The sequence below is a fragment of the Papio anubis genome, chromosome 12 (genome assembly GCF_008728515.1).
Source record: "Papio anubis isolate 15944 chromosome 12, Panubis1.0, whole genome shotgun sequence".
Lineage (NCBI taxonomy): Eukaryota > Metazoa > Chordata > Mammalia > Primates > Cercopithecidae > Papio > Papio anubis.
The window spans coordinates 13,017,076-13,034,471 of record NC_044987.1 but is presented as its reverse complement, the minus strand read 5'-3'; the positions used below and the strand labels follow the sequence as shown (position 1 = coordinate 13,034,471).

The 17,396-nt window shown below is 39.5% G+C and overlaps 1 protein-coding gene across 8 annotated transcripts in view; it reads left to right on the top strand.

Moving 5' to 3' along the window:
* SORL1 (sortilin related receptor 1) overlaps positions 1-17,396 on the top strand; it is a 179,571-nt gene that overhangs the window by 73,588 nt on the left and 88,587 nt on the right. For all 8 annotated transcript variants that reach the window (XR_002517258.2, XM_021926639.2, XM_021926638.2 and 5 more), the window contains one exon: positions 6,516-6,604. Coding sequence is in view for 7 of the 8 variants with exons in the window: in XM_021926639.2 (XP_021782331.1) it covers positions 6,516-6,604 (89 nt within the window). In the remaining variant the exon portion in view is untranslated. The remainder of the gene's footprint in view (positions 1-6,515; positions 6,605-17,396) is intronic.

The following is a 17,396-nucleotide window of genomic DNA, read 5'->3' as shown; positions in this document are numbered from 1 at the left end:
TTGTAGGTCCTTTGTATTTCCTGATACATTTTAGGATCACTTGTCAATTTCTATGAAATCTGCTGGGATTTTTATTATAATTGCCTTGAATTTATAGGATCAATTTGGAGGAGAATCCATGTGTTAATACTATTGAGTCTTCTGATCCATGAATGCAGTATCTTTTTCCATTTCTTCTTTAATTTCTCTTAGTATTTTGTAGTTTCCAATGTAGAGGTCCTGTACATCTTTTATTAGCTTTATTCCTATATATTTTTATTTTTATTTTTGGTATTACTGTAAATGGAATTTTCTAATTTTTGCTCTAGTATGTAAGAATACAATTGATTTTTTATATATTAATCTTGTATTCTGTGACCTTGCTAAGGTAATTCATTAGTCCTAGTAGGTTTTTAGATTCTATGTAAGCAATCATACCATTTGTAAAGAGTGGCAGTTTTATTTCTTCCTTTCTGATCTTAATGTCTTTTATTTCTTCTCTCATTCTTCTCTTCTTTCTTGTCCTTCTTTTTCTCTTCTTTCTTGTCCTTCTTTCTTCTTCTCTTTCCCTCCTTCCCTCCATTTTCTCCCTTCTGATTTCTTTCATTCTCCTTATCACAATGGCTAGGACCTCTATACAGTGTTGAATACACCAAGACCAGCTCGGTCGGGGAGACCCTAACCCAGCAGTGCTAGAGGAATCAAAGACACACACGCAGAAATATAGAGGTGTGAAGTGGGAAATCAGGGGTCTCACAGCGTTCAAAGCTGAGAGCCTGAAACAGAGATTTACCCACGTATTTATTAACAGCAAGCCAGTCATTAGCATTGTTTCTATAGATACTAGATTAACTAAAAGTATCCCTTATGGGAAACGAAGGGATGGGCTGAAATAAAGGGATGGGTTTGGCTAGTTATCTGCAGCAGGAGCCTGTCCTTAAGGCACAGATTGCTCATGCTATTGTTTGTGGTTTAAGAACGCCTTTAAGTGATTTTCCGCCCTGGGTGGGCCAGGTGTTCCTTGCCCTCATTCCCGAAAACCCACAACCTTCCAGCGTGGGCGTTAGGGCCATTATGAATATGTGACAGTGCTGCAGAAATTTTGTTTATGGCCAGTTTTGGGGCCAGGATATGGCCAGATTTTGGGGGGCCTGTTACCAACGGAATAGGAGCAGTGAAAGTGGGCATTCTTGTCTTGTTCTCTCTCTCTGGGGGAAACAATTCAGCCTTTTTACCATTAACTATGATGTTAGCAGTAGATTTCTTTATCAACATTTGGGAAGTTCCCTATTATTACTAGTTGTTGAGTATTTTTTTTTATCATAATCAGATACTGGATTTCATCAAATGCTATTTTTACATTTATTAAAATGATTTTTTTCTATTACTATGATGTATTAAATATTACATTAATCAATTCTTGAATATTAAAACAACCTGGAATTGCTAGGACAAACTCTACTTGGTTGTAATGCGTTATCCTTTTTATGTGCAGATAGGTTTGATTTGCTAATATTTTGTTAAAGATTTTTGCATTATTTGTGAGAGATACCTGTCTGTAATTTGTTTTTTTGTAAAATCTTAAAGCTTTGGTATGAGGGTTTGGCTAGTATCACAAAACAAGCAGAGTGGTAAACCCCTCTTCCTCTTTTTTAGGACAAAGTTTGGTGTTATTTTTTCTTGAGTAATTCCCTAATGAAACTGTCCAGACATTGAGTTTTCTTTCTGGGAATATTTTTTGATAAGAGATTTAATTTCTCTGGTTGATATAAGACTATTCAGATTTTCTTCTTCTTGTTTCAATTTTGATGAGTTGTGTGTTTCAAGAAATTTGTCCCTTCACATAAGTTGTGACATTCATTGGCCTTAGTTAATAGTGATATATTCTCTTTATCTTTTTATGTCTGTAGGATCTTTGGTGATGATTTCATTCCTGATATTGGTGATTTGTGTATTTTCTCTATTTTTCCTTAGTTTAGGTGTTTCAATACTGTTGATCTTTCCAAAGAATCCGCATTATCTCTATTGATTTTCTATTGTCTGCTTTCTGTTTTGTTGATTTTTTTCTTATTATTTTTTCCCTTATTTGTTTTTTTGTTGTTTTTGTAGCTTATTAAGATATAACCTTGGGTTATTGATTTTATATCTTCTTTTCTAATGTAAGCATCTAAAGCTATAAGTTTTCCTTTAAATACTAATTTAGCTATATGCCACATATTCAGATATATTGTATTTTTAGTGTTTTTAAGTTCGGAGTATATTTAATGTCCCCTTTTAAAACTGAGATATAGGCTGGGCACAGTGGCTGATGCCTGTAATCCCAGCACTTAGGGAGACCAAGGCAGGAGGATGACTTGAGGCCAGGAGTTCAAGACCTGCCCAGGCATCATAGTGAAACCTTATCTCTACAAAAAATAAAAAAATTAGCCGGGCATGCCTGTGATCCCAGCTACTCCGGAGGCTGAGGTGGGAGGCTCACTTGAGCCCAGGAGTTCAAGGCTGCAGTGAGCTGTGATTGTATCAGTTCACTCCAGCCTGGGTGACAGAACAAGACCGGGTCTCAAAAAAATAAAAAACAGATAACACTGAGATATAATTCACATACTATAAAGTTCACCATTTTAAAGTGTACAATTCAAATGTTTTTAGTATTATTCGGTCATCACCATTATCTAATTCCAGAACATTTTCATCAACCCATAATATCTCCTGATTTTTATCTTCGAATGATAAGTTATTTAGTAAAGTGTTATTTAATTTGTTGGGTATTTGGGGGTTTCATAGATATCTTGTTATTGATTTTTAATTTAATTTCCTATAGTCAGAGAAGACACTTTGTATGATTTCAGTCCCTTTAGATTTATTGAGATTTGTTTTGAGATCCAGCGTGTGGTCTGTATTGTTGAATATATCATGTGCACTGGGAAGGAATATGTATTAAGCAGTTGTTTGAGGTAGTGTTCTATAGATATTATTTAGATGAAGGTGGTTGATAATGTTGTTCAGATCTTTTGTGTTCATAATGATTTTTGGGGGGTCTAGTCCTCTAAATTCCTAAGAGAGGAATGGTAAGATCTCCTATTATGATTCTGAAATTGTCTGTTTCTCCTTTAAATTCTGTCAAGTTTTCCTTTGTTTTGGTATGCATTTTGAGTCCCTGTTGTTAAGTGTATTCACATTTATAATAATATCTTCTCATGAATTGTCCCTTTTATCATTATGAACTATCTCTCTTTATTGTAATGCCCTTTGTCATAAAGTCTATTTTATCTGATATTAAAATAGTTACTGTAGCCTTCTTCTGTTTACTATTTGGATAGTACATCTTTTTTTGAGTTGGTGTCTTACTCTGTCACCCAGGCTGGAGTACAGTGGTATGATCTTGGCTCACTGCAACCTCGGCCTCCCGGGTTCAAGCAATTCTCCTGCCTTAGCCTCCCGAGTAGCTGGGATTTCAGGCGCTCACCACCACACCCAGCTAATTTTTGTATTTCTAATAGAGACGGGGTTTCACCATGTTGGTTAGGCTGGTCTCGAACTCCTGATCTCAAGTGATCCGCCCGCCTTGGCCTCCCAAAGTGCTGGGGTTACAGGTGTGAGACACCACGCCCAACCCTGGATAGTACATCTTTTAACTTCCATTCACTTTCAACCTATCTGTGTCTTTGTATTTAAAGTGTTTTTTTTTTTCTCTTTTTTGAAGTTAGGTCTTGTGTGTTGTCCAGACTGGTCTTGAACTCCTGGGTTCAAGTGATCCTGCCAAGTAGTTGCAATTAAAGGCACATGCTGCCATGTGCAGTTCTTTGAAGTGTTTCTTCCAGACAACATATAGTAGGGTCTTGCTTTTTTCACTCATTCTGCCAAGCTCTGCTTTTTAACTGAAATGCTTAGGCCATTAACATTTAATATAATTACTGATATATTTGAATTTAGGTCTAATATTTCATTTATTTTCTTTTCATTTCTCCTATTTATTATTCCTCTGTTCCTTATGTCCTCTCTCCTTTTGTATTATCTAGATACATTAAGTATTCTACTTTTATTTCGATTTTTGGGGGGGCTTCTCTGTGTATTTCTAGTGGTTTCTCTAAGGATTACAACATACATATCTAATCTTTTATAGTCTTCTTTGAGTTGATATTGCACTTAACATAAAATTTAGAACCCTTTCAACCATGTAAGTCCCTTTTCTCCTCCCCCACCTATATGTTATTTTCATATTTATCACATCAACACACATTACAAAACCCACAAAGCAGTGTTTGGTTTTTCTTTAAATTGTCATATGAATTTCAAAGAACTTAAATATTTACCCAGATATTTACAATTTCTCTTGCTTGCTCTTTGTTCTGGAAAAATCTCTGTTTACCCATGGGAAATTTCCCTACAGCCTAAAGAAATGCCTATAGCGTTTCCTGTAGCAAGATCTATTGGCTGTGAATTCTCTTGTTTATCCCTCGTTTGAAAATCTATCTCTATTTTAACTTCATTCTTGAAGGATATGTTTATTGGATAGAGAATTCTGGGTAATTTTCTTCCAGTACTTTAAAGATGTCTACTGTTTTCTTGTTTCGGTGGGTTCTGATGAGAAACCTGTCTTCACTTTAGCTATCATTCTCCTGTGTGTAACATGCCATTTTTCTGTGGATACTTTGAAGATTTTTTTTTCATTAGTTTTCAGCAGTTTTGTTATGATGTGTCTAGGAGGGCTTTTCTTTGAGTTTATTCTCTAAGTAGATGCTGATTTTGAATCTATATTTATGTCTTTCACCAAATTTGTGAAATTTTCAGCCATTATTTCTTCAAAAATTTTTTCTGCCCCCGTCCCTTTCTCCTGTTCTTCTCAGACTCCAGTTACATATTAGACCTACTGTTATTATTCTCTGTGTCCTTGGCAATCTTTTTTTCTTTGAAATCTTTTTTTCCCCTGTATGTTCTTTAGAACATACAGATAGATCTGTAATTTCTACAGATCTATATTTATTTTGACGTTCAGTAATTCCTCTGTCATTGCTTTTCTGATGTTGAGCCCATCAGTAAATTTCTTGTTTCAGACATTATATTTTTCTGTTATAAAATTTGTTTGGTTTCTTTTTAAAAATTGTTTCCACTTCTCTGGAATTCTTTTCTCTCATTCATTTCACGTGTGTTTTTCTTTCCCTCACTGGACATGGTTATAACAGCTATTTTAAAATTCCAGCCGGGTATGGTGGCTCATGCCTGTAATCCCAGCACTTTGGGAGGCTGAGGCAGGTGGATCACTTGAGGTCAGGAGTTTGAGACCGGCCTGACCAACATGGTGAAACCCTGTCTCTACTAAAAACATAAAAATGAGCTGAGCGTGGTGGTGCATGCCTGTAATCCCAGCTACTTGGGAGGTTGAAGCAGGAGAATCGCTTGAACTCAGGAGGCAGAGGTTGCAGTGAACTGAGATTGCACCACTGCACTCCAACCTGGGCAACAGGGTGAGACTGTGTCTCAAAAAATTTAAAAAAAAATTCTAATAATATGGGTCACTTGGGATTGGCACCTTTTGACTATCTTTTCCCTTGAGAATTAGACACATTTTTTGGATATGTTTGTATGCTGTATGTTAAGTAATTTTGGTTTGTATTCTGCACATGTGAATGAAATTCATGCAATCAAGACTTCTGAAGGATATTGATATTTTTGTTTCAGCATATAATCAGCCTGTTTAGGTTCTGACCCTGAGTTCTGTCTTGCTTTCTGTAGGTGGTATTTTAACTCTCAGTTCAGTATGCTAAGCCTCTGTTATACTGGTTTGTGTCTGTTTCATGCACATACACTTCAGGGGTTAGGCTGCGACTTACGTAAATTCATACACAAAATTAGGGGATTTACTTTTTTGACACTCCCTGCTATGGGATTCTATCCACACTTTCCCTACCCTACAGAGGCTCCTTTCTCTGATTCCTTTGGGGGAAATAGTGTCTGTTGAAGTTTTAGCTGTGACTGAGACTGAGGTGTACCCCATGTCTGGGACTTTCCCTTTGGGCAAAGCTTTACCAGCAAATTCATGACTTGTGTGTGTAGCTTCTCTAGGTTTTTAAATCTCCACAAGCTGCTTGCTTTTGTTTACTTTTTCAGCATCCACTGGTAGTTGTTTTTTGTCCAGAGTTTTCAACTGTAATTAGCAGGAAGGATAGGCTATAGAGGGCTAATACTGTCATAGTAGAACTGGAACCTCAGTTACTTTTTAATCAAGGGTTGGTGGGAGTCATAGATTTGGATTTGAGTCCTATCTCTGCTGTTCACAGTTTGCCATTTTAATATTAAGCCCGTGTTTCTTCATTTGGGCAAAAAATTGAGATACTAGAACTTGCTCTGCCTGTCCCTAGGATTGTGTGAAACAGATGAAATAATGGATGTCAGTGTCTTCTGTGAACAGAAAAATTGTTTTAAAGTGGTTGTCATTGCTGTTATGTCTATGTGCACATGTGTGCATGCCTTTGGTTATGTGTTTCTGCACAGTTACCTCCACAGCAGTGGTGTCACCATGAATTTTTCCTCCTCAGGCACTTCCTGGACCTCACTACTACACGTGGGGAGACCACGGCGGAATCATCATGGCCATTGCCCAGGGCATGGAGACCAATGAGCTAAAGTAAGTGTCTCTGATGAGGCCTTTTAACATCAAACTCTTCTCCCAGAAATTTACGTCTGTGATTCTAAGTGGATTATCTCTCTACAGCACTAGGTTGTTGACAGCACAATTTGTGATCTCTGGATATGACTTAAACTATTTTTTTTTTTTTTTTGAGATGGAGTCTCACTCTGTCCCCCAGGCTGGAATGCAATGGTGCGATCTCAGCTCACTGCAACCTCCATCTCCTGGGTTCAAGCGATTCTCCTGCCCCAGCCTCCTGAGTAGCTGGGATTACAGGCGCCTGCCACCATGTCTGGGTAATTTTTGTATTTTTAGTAGAGACAGGGTTTTACCATCTTGATCAGGCTAGTCTCGAACCCTTGACCTCAGGTGATCCACCTGCCTCGGCCTCCCAAAGTGCTGGAATTACAGGTGTGAGCTACCACGCCTGCCCTGACTTAAACTCTTTATCTCTAAAATGGGAATAATAAGAACTTGTCCTTCCTATCAGAAAGGGAGATTGTGAGGAACAGGGCAATTAATTTTATGGATTTGAAAAAGTATAACACTGTAGAAAGAATTAATAATGGCCAAGTAATTAAGTGAAGGCTCTTTAATTTGTTCTCCTTTGCTTTGTGTCTTTATTACATAGAATGACTAAAAATAAATAGCAATAATAATAATACATGAGTAACAATTACAGAATGCATACACCTTGATAGCCATTGACTTTTGGTGCATTAGGTCGGTGGGGGGGTCTCATAGAGCTGGAAGGGATGTTTAGGGTTAACTGCATCATTGCACAGATGAGAAAACAGGCTCGGCAAGGCGAAGTAACTTGCCCAGGGTCATTCCTTTTGTTAGTGACATTGGCAGGATTAGCACTTGGGTTTTTAGATTGCATCCTACATTCTTTGCAATATATTGTTCTGAAAAGCAAAACTGTCAGGAGTTTGTAACCTCTACACCCTTATGTTCTGATTTTATCAGCTATAGACAGATCTGTATGTATGTACTGGTTCTTTTGGCTCATTATTGAATGGTTCATGTTAGGTCAAGTTCATGCCGGACCGCACTTCTTCCTGTTTTTGAGCTGAACCCATTAGATGGATTGGTGAAGGATCTGGAGAGGGCTTCTGTAACTATCTTGTTTATTGCAAGGACAAAGCATTATTTTTCTTTGCTCCTTTTAGAAACAGGGCCAACTGGCCGGGCACGGTGGCTCACACCTGTAATCCCAGCACTTTGGGAGGCCGAGGTGGGCGAATCACGAGGTCAGGAGATCGAGACCATCCTGGCTAACACGGTGAAACCCCGTCTCTACTAAAAATACAAAAAACTAGCCGGGCGAGGTGGCGGGCGCCTGTAGTCCCAGCTACTCGGGAGGCTGAGGCAGGAGAATGGTGTGAACCTGGGAGGCGGAGCTTGCCGTGAGCCGAGATCACGCCACTGCACTCCAGCCTGGGGGACAGAGGCAGACTCCATCACAAAAAAAAAAAAAGAAAAAAAGAAACAGGGCCAGCAGCAAGTGAGAGGTGGGTGGTTTGGAAAAAGAGATCTTAGCAGCTGGTTTTTTCCCTGTGGATAATTTGACATGTGCTGAGCAACCTGGCTTCAGAGAAGGAGAGAGAAGCAAAGTACTGGTATTTGGCATTCCGCTTGGCTGTTCTCTGTTCTGTGTAGCACTGGTTAGCTGTTTCTTTAGAGGCAATACTCTGAAGAGGTCCTGTTTGTATGCCACACTCTGTATTCATATTCAGATAGGTATTTGCTCAGACAACGACCATCACAGAGCACAGTACTTCCCACATTTGTGCTATCATTTATATACCCATTAATTTAATTTTCATTTCACATGTTTAGCAAGCGCCGATTGTGCCAGGTACTGTGTATCTATAGATGAATAGGATGCATGCCACCCTGTAGTCATAAGGTGGGCGAGGAAACAATTGTAGTGTTTGGTATACTGCTATGTGTGTAATACGCACGTAGGGGACATAGTTTGGCTTCCTAGGAATACATTTCATTCTTTGTATGGTTTTCAGATTTCAGAGTCAGTTCTCGATTTGCCTTGTTTAACTTCTCTGAAAATTAAATTTGCATTCCAAACTGGCTCCTCTGAAGGAGTTAGTGTGATTCTAGTCCTCTTACACCATCTGTCGGTGCATATGTGCTCAGGGAACGCAGCGTCATTCTGCACTAGCTGGAGCAAAACATGATGAGGAAAATAAACTCGCTGCCAGAAAATCATAAAGCCTTCCGCAGACGTTCTGAAATGACTTGGGGGTTGTAGACTTTGGGGGATTATGGACACTGTAGCATTCCTCTATTTGTATAGGTTTCTTTTGGAAGTGTCTGTTTGAATAGTTCAAATAAAGCATTTGAAAATACAAAAATACATATAAGCTTCCTATTGACAGGTGCATGTGTCCCACATAACAACCTGAGCTTGGCCTAAATCTGTGTAGCCACCTGGCATTTACTCAGTGTGTTGTTCACAGAGGTATTTTGCTTCTTCTCCTGCTGCTCTAAAAAGCAAGAAATAATATTCAAGTTAGTTCATATTCTCAAACTACAGTAGTGATTTACTGTGATGCCCGTGCACGAGGAGAGGGTGCTTCTGACAAGACCGGATATCTGTTGCTGGGCTAGGGCTTCAGGCCCCTTCTAAGTTTGGCCTCCGCAACCACAGAGATCTCTTTTCCTTTATGACTCACAGCATGTATAGGCTGTCCCATTAATTTGGCATTGATCATATTCTGACTTCTTATGTTAGTTACCTTTACATGATGTGCCTGAATTCTGCAACTCGTTAGTAAGGTCTTTGTAGGTAAATACTTCTGCTCGATACAGGTTAGCAGGCACTTAGCAAATATTTGATTGAAATAGGTCATGCATACTTAATCATCCAAGATTGCTTTTTTTTTTTTTTTTTTTAACTGATTTATAAAACTAGAGGAGACCTAGCTGGCGTGCCAATTGCACAGCTCCAAGGGGACCACTGCCATTGTGCTCCGTGTCAATGACAACCCCGGGAGCACAGATGTGAGTGGAGGCTCCCTGGATGTGTGCAACCTGGTGGTACCCAAGAGACACCAGAGGTGACCTAATCCACTTTCCTTAGTTTTCACATGAGGGAATAAGAGATTAGTCAGGAGTTAATGCCCACACTGGAACTTGAGCATATTTCTGTTAGGAATCATTTCAGGTCAATTACACAGACAGCTGTCGAACATCTACAATGAAGCAGATGCTGTGCTAGATACCAAGGATGCAAAGGCGAGTGGGACACTGATCAGGAGCTGCCTGTGCCCACTGTTGCTCTGTGATGTTTCTGAGCCAGATGCAGAGAGAGAGGCTGGGAGGAGGGGGTTGTTTGAAAGAGGGCTTTCTGCTCTGATTTTACCCATCTTTAGGGAGGAAAGCCAAGTAAAGTAGCATTGGTAACTCAAATAGGTGGTAGTGGGGACAGAAATTGAAGCATTGCTCGAAGTAAACATTAGTGGTTTTGTTGTTGTTGTTGTTGATGTTCTTTTAAGTTATGCGTGTCTTTCTCTCCCTGATTAGCACAGATATCTAGGAGCTGACTGTTATTTGTTTCAGCTTCTGCCTTGAGTCTCCTCTGAGACTGTTACCTTTGTTATTGTTAATTGAAATCGAGAGCAAGAAGTGGAACACTTTGTTTTGCTCTTGTGTCTACATGTCTGAAATGGGTAAATAAGAACCTGCACTGGGGATTCACTGATTCATTCATTCAGCATGCTGCTCCTGTGAACATGCTCACGGGAGGTGTAGGAGCAGTGGCTTTTTCTTCGGAGAAGGGGCTGTTGCATTTTTGCACCCCGACTGAAGAAGATTCAAACACGTTTGTCAGCTTTATCACGGAAGATAAGATCAATTTCTGTTTCTTCACTGCGGTTTGCTTGTCAGTGTGATGATATTATTCGTAGTCAGTAATAAGATTTTGAACTTGCCCCAAAGCATCTTTTTTTCTAAGATATCCAGTTTCATAGGGGCTTCTCTCTGGAAATCCCGAAAAGCTCCTGCAAAGACTCCACGCAGCAGAGCAGCTGCCTTTTCTGGACCTGGGCTCTGGAATCAGACCCACAGTTCCAGAATGTGGGAGGCAGCGGTTAATGTCTTCACTTGCTTGCAGCACCTCTCAATGGTACAGTTGCCGGGAGAGTCACCTCTACTTTATCCTGACCCCTGTGGTTTTTCTGCCCCTTGAGGTATAGAGGAGCAGGTATTCTTACCATGTTTTTTTTTTGTTTTTCTGGAGTGCCGTGGTGCAATCTCGGCTCATTGCAACCTCCTTTTCCCAGGCTCAAGCGGTCCTCCCATCTCAGCCTCCCGGTAGCTGGGACCACAGACATGAGCCACCATGCCTGGCTAATTTTTATATCTTTTTTTTTTTTTTTTTTTGGTAGGCACGGGTTTCGCCATATTGCCCAGGCTGTTTTCATTTGAACTCCTGAGTTCAAAGTGATCCGCCTGCCTTAGCCTCCTAAGTGTTGAGATTACAGGTGTGAGCCACCAAGCTTGGTCCTTATCACCTTTTAACCGTTAAGAAACCGAGAAATGGGGTTAAAAAAAATGCAGTGCAGTTTCTTTAACTTCCTTCAGCAAGCGTTTATGAATAATGCCCTTTCTGTGTGCTAGGAAAGATTCGAGGTGCCAGGGGCAGAAAGTAAGAGGTCTTATTCCTGATGAATGGCAATCTGGTAGAAAACACTCGCAAAATCAAGTCACTGAAATATAGTGAGGTATAAGATTATGGAGAGCCCTGGGTGCATTGGGAACCAGAATGAGGGCCAGGTGGTGCTATCTGGGGGACAGAGGAGGGCTTCTGGGAGAGGAAACCCCAGCTGAACCTAAAAGGATATAAAGCAAGGTCGGAATGCTTTTCTAGGGCTAGAGAGACCTTGAGCAAGGGCCAAAGCATGCTCAGTGGGGAATGTGCACGGCTCTTGAGTATTAATAGAATGCAAATTTCCAGGTGGCAAGTGGTGAGAAACGAGGTTGGAGGAAGGTCTGTATGTAGAGGCCAGGTCCTGGGGGACCTTACCTGTGCCTTACTAAAGAGATTAAAGTTTGCTTTGAGGTAATAGGGTCCCTTTGAGGGATTTTAGTAGGGGAATGACGTGGCTAGACTTGCACTATGGAACGATGGATCTGGCAGAATGGAGAGGATGGATTCAGTGGAGAGAGACCGGAGGTGAGAGCTGATGCGGGGGTGTTTGAGGACTAAGTCTGCAGGGCGTGGCTTCTGATTCACTGGGATGATGGGAGAAGTGATTCTACCACTCATAGAAAGGCAGAGGGGAAGGAGTAGGCTTGCAGGGCTGTGTATTAAATGCAGACATGGACAGGTTGAATTGAAGCCTCTGTGGTGTGTCCAAGGGGAGATATCCAGCAGGAATCTGGATATATTACAACATCCGGTTCAGCGTTCTGCCACCCTTTGCAAGAATTTTCTCCATGCCATCTGTGATAGACAGTCTTCTGTTCTATACTTGAACATTTCTCTTGGTGGGAAATTTGCCATATCAAAAGGTGCTTCCATTTTACTTTGGGACAGTTTGCTGTTCATTTGTTCACTCATTCATTTGCGAATGAAAGGGAGAGCCCAAATTCTCCTCCCTCCAGCTTCTATTCATGGACTTAGTTCTGCTCTGTGGAGATGTGCAGTAGATATTTCCTTTGGCACGAAAGCCTTTCAAGTATTTAAGGAGTCCGTCATGTTCTCCTCAGTGTCTGCCATTTCATGGTGAATATCCCCAGTTCCTTTCCTCATATTCTATAAATCCCGAATCTCCATCTTCTAGGTTCTGCCTTAGGTCTGCCTCACGATGTCAGTGCCTTAAAATGTGGTACTTGGATCTGGCCCCAGTAGCCTGAAACGTGCAGAAGACATTGAGATTTTTGCCTTCACGATTCTGAACACTCTGTATCTATTAATAAAAACCTCTGACAATATTTACATTTTTAACAGCCATCTCAAACTGGTGGCTCCTATTAATTTTTTTTTTGAGTGAAGGTATCATTTGCATACCACAGGATGCCCAGATATTGACTACAGCAGTTAATCAGTTCTGAAGGGTGCATGTCAAGATGTAGAGTATTTCCGTCACTCCAGAAAATACTCACGTGTCCCTTTCCAGTCAGTGCTCTCCACCCCCAAACCCCTGCCCCAATTACAGGCAACCAGTGGTATGTTTATCGCTGTAGGTTAGTTCTGCCTGTTCCAGAATTTCATTTATTTGTATGTTTTGTATTTGGCTTCCTTTACTCAGCATAATGATTTTGAGATTTATCCATCTTTTAACTGGTATTGGTAGGCTGAGTTCACTTTAACTAAAATACCTGAGATCCTTCTTTCTTATGGATCTTATTAAAGACCAGATGTTCCCCATTCTGTATTTGAGCAGATAGGTTTTTGAAACAACGTGTGGAGCTTTATTTTTATTTTTGCTTATTTTTTTGGTTTGAATTCTGTTTTTGTCATTTATTTTATTATTTATACAATTAGCCTTTTACCCCTTGCAAATTTGGCAGATTTGCCTTCCAGATCCCTATTCAGATCATTGACAGATGTGTTGAGCTCTGTGAGAATGAGAAGTCTTATCTTGGGTTGAGATCAAACCATATGTCAGCACTCTTGGGATGTGCTTATTTTACCACCAGTGAATTTTATCTGACTGCGTGGTCCACAAAGATCTTCATGAAAAAACGAATGTTCTGTGTCATTGTTCTGTTTTTCAAATCAAGAATTACCACGAGGAAAGGAAATGGAGTTAGTCTGTTGTGACTTGTGTGTGAAACCATTTGAGTTCTTAGCCTTGACCTCCTTTTCGTCTGATTGCTCTCAAATAACCTCTTTTATAATCCATTCTTGAAACCACCTTTTCTTCATTAAGGAAATAAACGTTTTTTCCTTATTCTAGTTTTTGAGATCTTTGTTCTTCATAATTCTTCTAGAGATTTTTGAAAAGGATGCTATAATCATCGTGTCTTTAAGTCTTTCAGTCCTTAGAATATATTTTGTACTCATTTTCCTTTAACTTACCTAGTTTTTCTTGTCATGTCCAATTTGAAGATTATTTTCGTTGATAAAGAGCAAAATAGAAATTATTTTTTTCTGTTTTTTTTTTTTTTTAGACCCAGCTTTACTACTATGTTGTTACTCAAAGATTTTTTTTTTTCTAACGAAGTCTTTATTTCTTTTATTCTCAGTTTTCCAATCAGTCAGAAAACATAAAATATTTTCAATTCAAAGTTCTAGTAAAGATAGGCAGAACTGGGTGATGGTTTTCATAAATGAATGAATGAATGAACTAATAGATGAATGTATATCAAGTGCTCTGTTTTTTTAAATTGATACATATGATTATGTCTGCTCTTATTTATTCTATTGACCATCAGAACAATGATCCTGTTCCTTTCTAATTCTTTATAGAACTTATCAGGTAACCCATCCACTGACCCACCAGTCTGCCAATTATTTTGGTAATTTGAAACATAAACTGTGATTCATTTTGAACTTACCTTGCTACTGTTCCGACAGACTATTGGCTGTGAGAATTACAGCTAGAATTAGCTCGCAGTAACTGAATTTTTTTGCTCTTGATTATATGACTTTTTTTCCCATCTTGAATGTGTTCTTTAGAAACCTGAACTCACCAGGAACCTTTCTGTGTAGCTGCCTGCTAGAGTCCTAAGTTGGTTATCTACCACACTTCTTCCTTTTAGAGTATCTGTGGTTATATTATGTTTTATTATTATATTATATGACCTTCCCATCTTCTTGAGAGTTTTTGTCCCTGGGATTATGTCTATATTTTTATCTGAGCAGTTTGAATTCTTCATTCCTAAAGCTTAGTGCCCTATATCCTCTTTTATAACTTAAGAATGCAAAGATGGGCTAGGCACGGTGGCTCACGCCTATAATCCCAGCACTCTGGGAGGCCAAGGTGGGTGAATCATTTGATGTCAGGAGTATGAGACCAGCCTGGCCAACAAAGTAAAATTCCATCTCTACTAAAAATACAAAAAAAGAACGCAAAGATGACTTTGTTTCTTCACAAGGTTCTTGTCACTTTTACCAACACAAGTTCTCCTTTAGGGGTCAGAGTTCAGTCCAAAATACGTGTTCTCTTAACTGTTGCTGTTGATAAGGCAAGAGCCTTTTCACCAGAATTCTGAAGAGCACCATTTTCTAAATGAGTAGTGTATTTTCAGATACAAGCTATGCTTGGTCATGCACCTGCTTGTTATTTCATTAATGAGTTATTGTCAGAGTCCTCTGGGAACCCTCAAGAAATGAGGTGATTCATTTCCTGAGGTTATGTGGGGTTCGAGGAGCTCTTAAAGAGAATTAACCTGGCAATGTATAAATAGGTGGACTTTAGCATTACCGCTGAGTGGGCAGATGGCTACCATCATATCTGGATAATAGGTTGACTCTGCTGGTTCATTTTGCTTTAAAAGTAATATAAACCTTTAGCTTATGACACTGGTTACAAGAAGGAGACTGAATGAGTTAATTTATCCAAATATCTGTTTCAAAATTTTCTTAAACCAAAAGTGTATCTGCCAGGTGAGATTTCTCCCCTTGTGAGAGATTTGTAGTGGGAGATTACTTAATCTCCCACTGACATTTATTATTCTGCCTTGTAACCCTACCAGTTGGTTTAACCCCTAGCCTTTTTGTGGCAGTATCTCTCTTTTTTTTTTTAGGCAGGGTCTCATTCTGTCACCCAGGCGGGACTGCAATGGTGCAGTCATGGCACACTGCAGCCTCACACTCTTGGACTCAAGCATTCCTCACACCTCAGCCTCCAGAGGAGGAGCTGGGACCACAGGGGGCACCACCACACGTGACTAATTAAAAAAAAATATTTTTTTTTCTGTAGAGATGGAGGTCTTATTATGTTTCTCAGGCTGGTCTCAACCTCCTGACCTCAAAAGATCATTCTGCCTTGGCCTCCCAAAGTACTGGGATTACAGACATGTGCCACCATGCCTGGCCAAATCAAGTTTAATAATCTCAATATGAGATGAAGTGTTTGGATTGAGTGATGTCTTGAAAAGATTTATGTCAAGTATTAGAATCCTAAGGTGTAAAACTAAAATCTCAAAAACGTGAGAAAGCTGAAAGAAAAAGTTTTGCATATAATTTGGATTTAGGAAGGGCCCAGAAGCCCTGTGATTCTAAAGAGGCTTGAATTGAGTGATTTCTCATGTCAAGCATCTCACCCGCTCAGTGGGTGATAAAACAAATGTTGGGCAGATTTTCTTCCTTGCCTCCCTCTCCCTCCCTCTTCTCCTTCTCCTTCTTCAATACCAAAGATAGTGTAAAATCAGTGCAGTTACTCAAACGCTGCTTAGTTTTTCAAGGACTTGCTTCCTTGTTCTGTTACAGTCTGTCTTGGAGACTTTCCTCAGTATATACTTTCCTTCAACTTTTTTGCTTTTTAATTTCTAAGACCGTGGAAAAGTTGGAAAAACTGTATAAAGAACACCCATGAAACTTTCATCTAGAGTCACAAATTGTTAGAATTTGCCAATTTGCTCTACTTCTATCATTGGTCTATTTATCTATCCTGTGTATCCATCTATTATTTTTTAGCTGAATCATTTTAAAGAAAGTTACAGACATCATGCTCCCTCACAGCTACTTAAACATGTATCTCCAATAAATGAGGGCATTTTCCTATATAATCACAATGCCATTCTCACGCCTAAGAAAATTAACATGAACTCGGTATGACTTATAGACTATATTTTCTCAGTTGTCTCAAATTATTTATGGCCACTTTTCCCCTTCGATCTGGGATTTACTCAGTCCTGAAGTAAACCCTGGATTGGATTTATGCATTGCGAATTTGTTTACTCATTGCATTTGGCTATTATACTCCTTTAGTCTTTTTAAATCTGTAACACATTATCTGCCTTTTTTGTTTATTTATTTGGTTTTTGTGGCCTTGATTTTTTTGAAGAATCTGGAGCAGTTATTATGTAGAATATCCCACATTTTGGATTTGTCCAATTATATAGAATAGTACTCAGAGGGTGTGTTATTCTCAATGCTTTATTCAGGAGGCACCTAATATTAAGTTGTCCTGTTATTGATGATGTTTAGCTAAGATTGTGACTCTCTGATCATTCATTGTGAGATTATGTTTTGTAAAATTTTATTTCCCCATTTGTAGTGAACGATTTGTCTGTTGGTTGATGTTCAGACAATCTGAACATCCTGGCCCCAACACTTTCACCCCGTGGTTTTAGCATCCAGTTTTGATCCTTGTGTGATTTAGTTATTGCAGTGGGTATTACAGAATGGTAATTTTTCTGTAATTACTATTATATTGTTTCCAACCTTTATTAAGTGTCATTCTAATATAAGAAAAAAATTGGGGGCTGGGCGCAGTGGCTCACGCCTGTAATCCCAGCACTTTGGGAGGCCGAGGTAGGCGGATCACGAGGTTGGGAGATCGAGATAATCCTGGCTAACATGGTGAAACCCAGGCTCTACTAAAAATACAAAAAAAAAAAAAAAAAAAAAAAAAATTAGTTGGGCATTATGGCGGGCGCCTGTAGTCCCAGCTATTCAGGAGGCTGAGGCAGGAGAATGGCGTGAACCTGGGAGGCGGAGCTTGTAGTGAGCTGAGATCACGCCACTGCACTCCAGGCTGGGCGACAGAGCAAGACTCCATCTCCAAAAAAAAAAAAAAAGAAAGAAAAAAATTTCTCTTTTGCTCCTCTGTTTTTTAGTATCATTAGAGACCCATGTCCTATTTTCATTCAA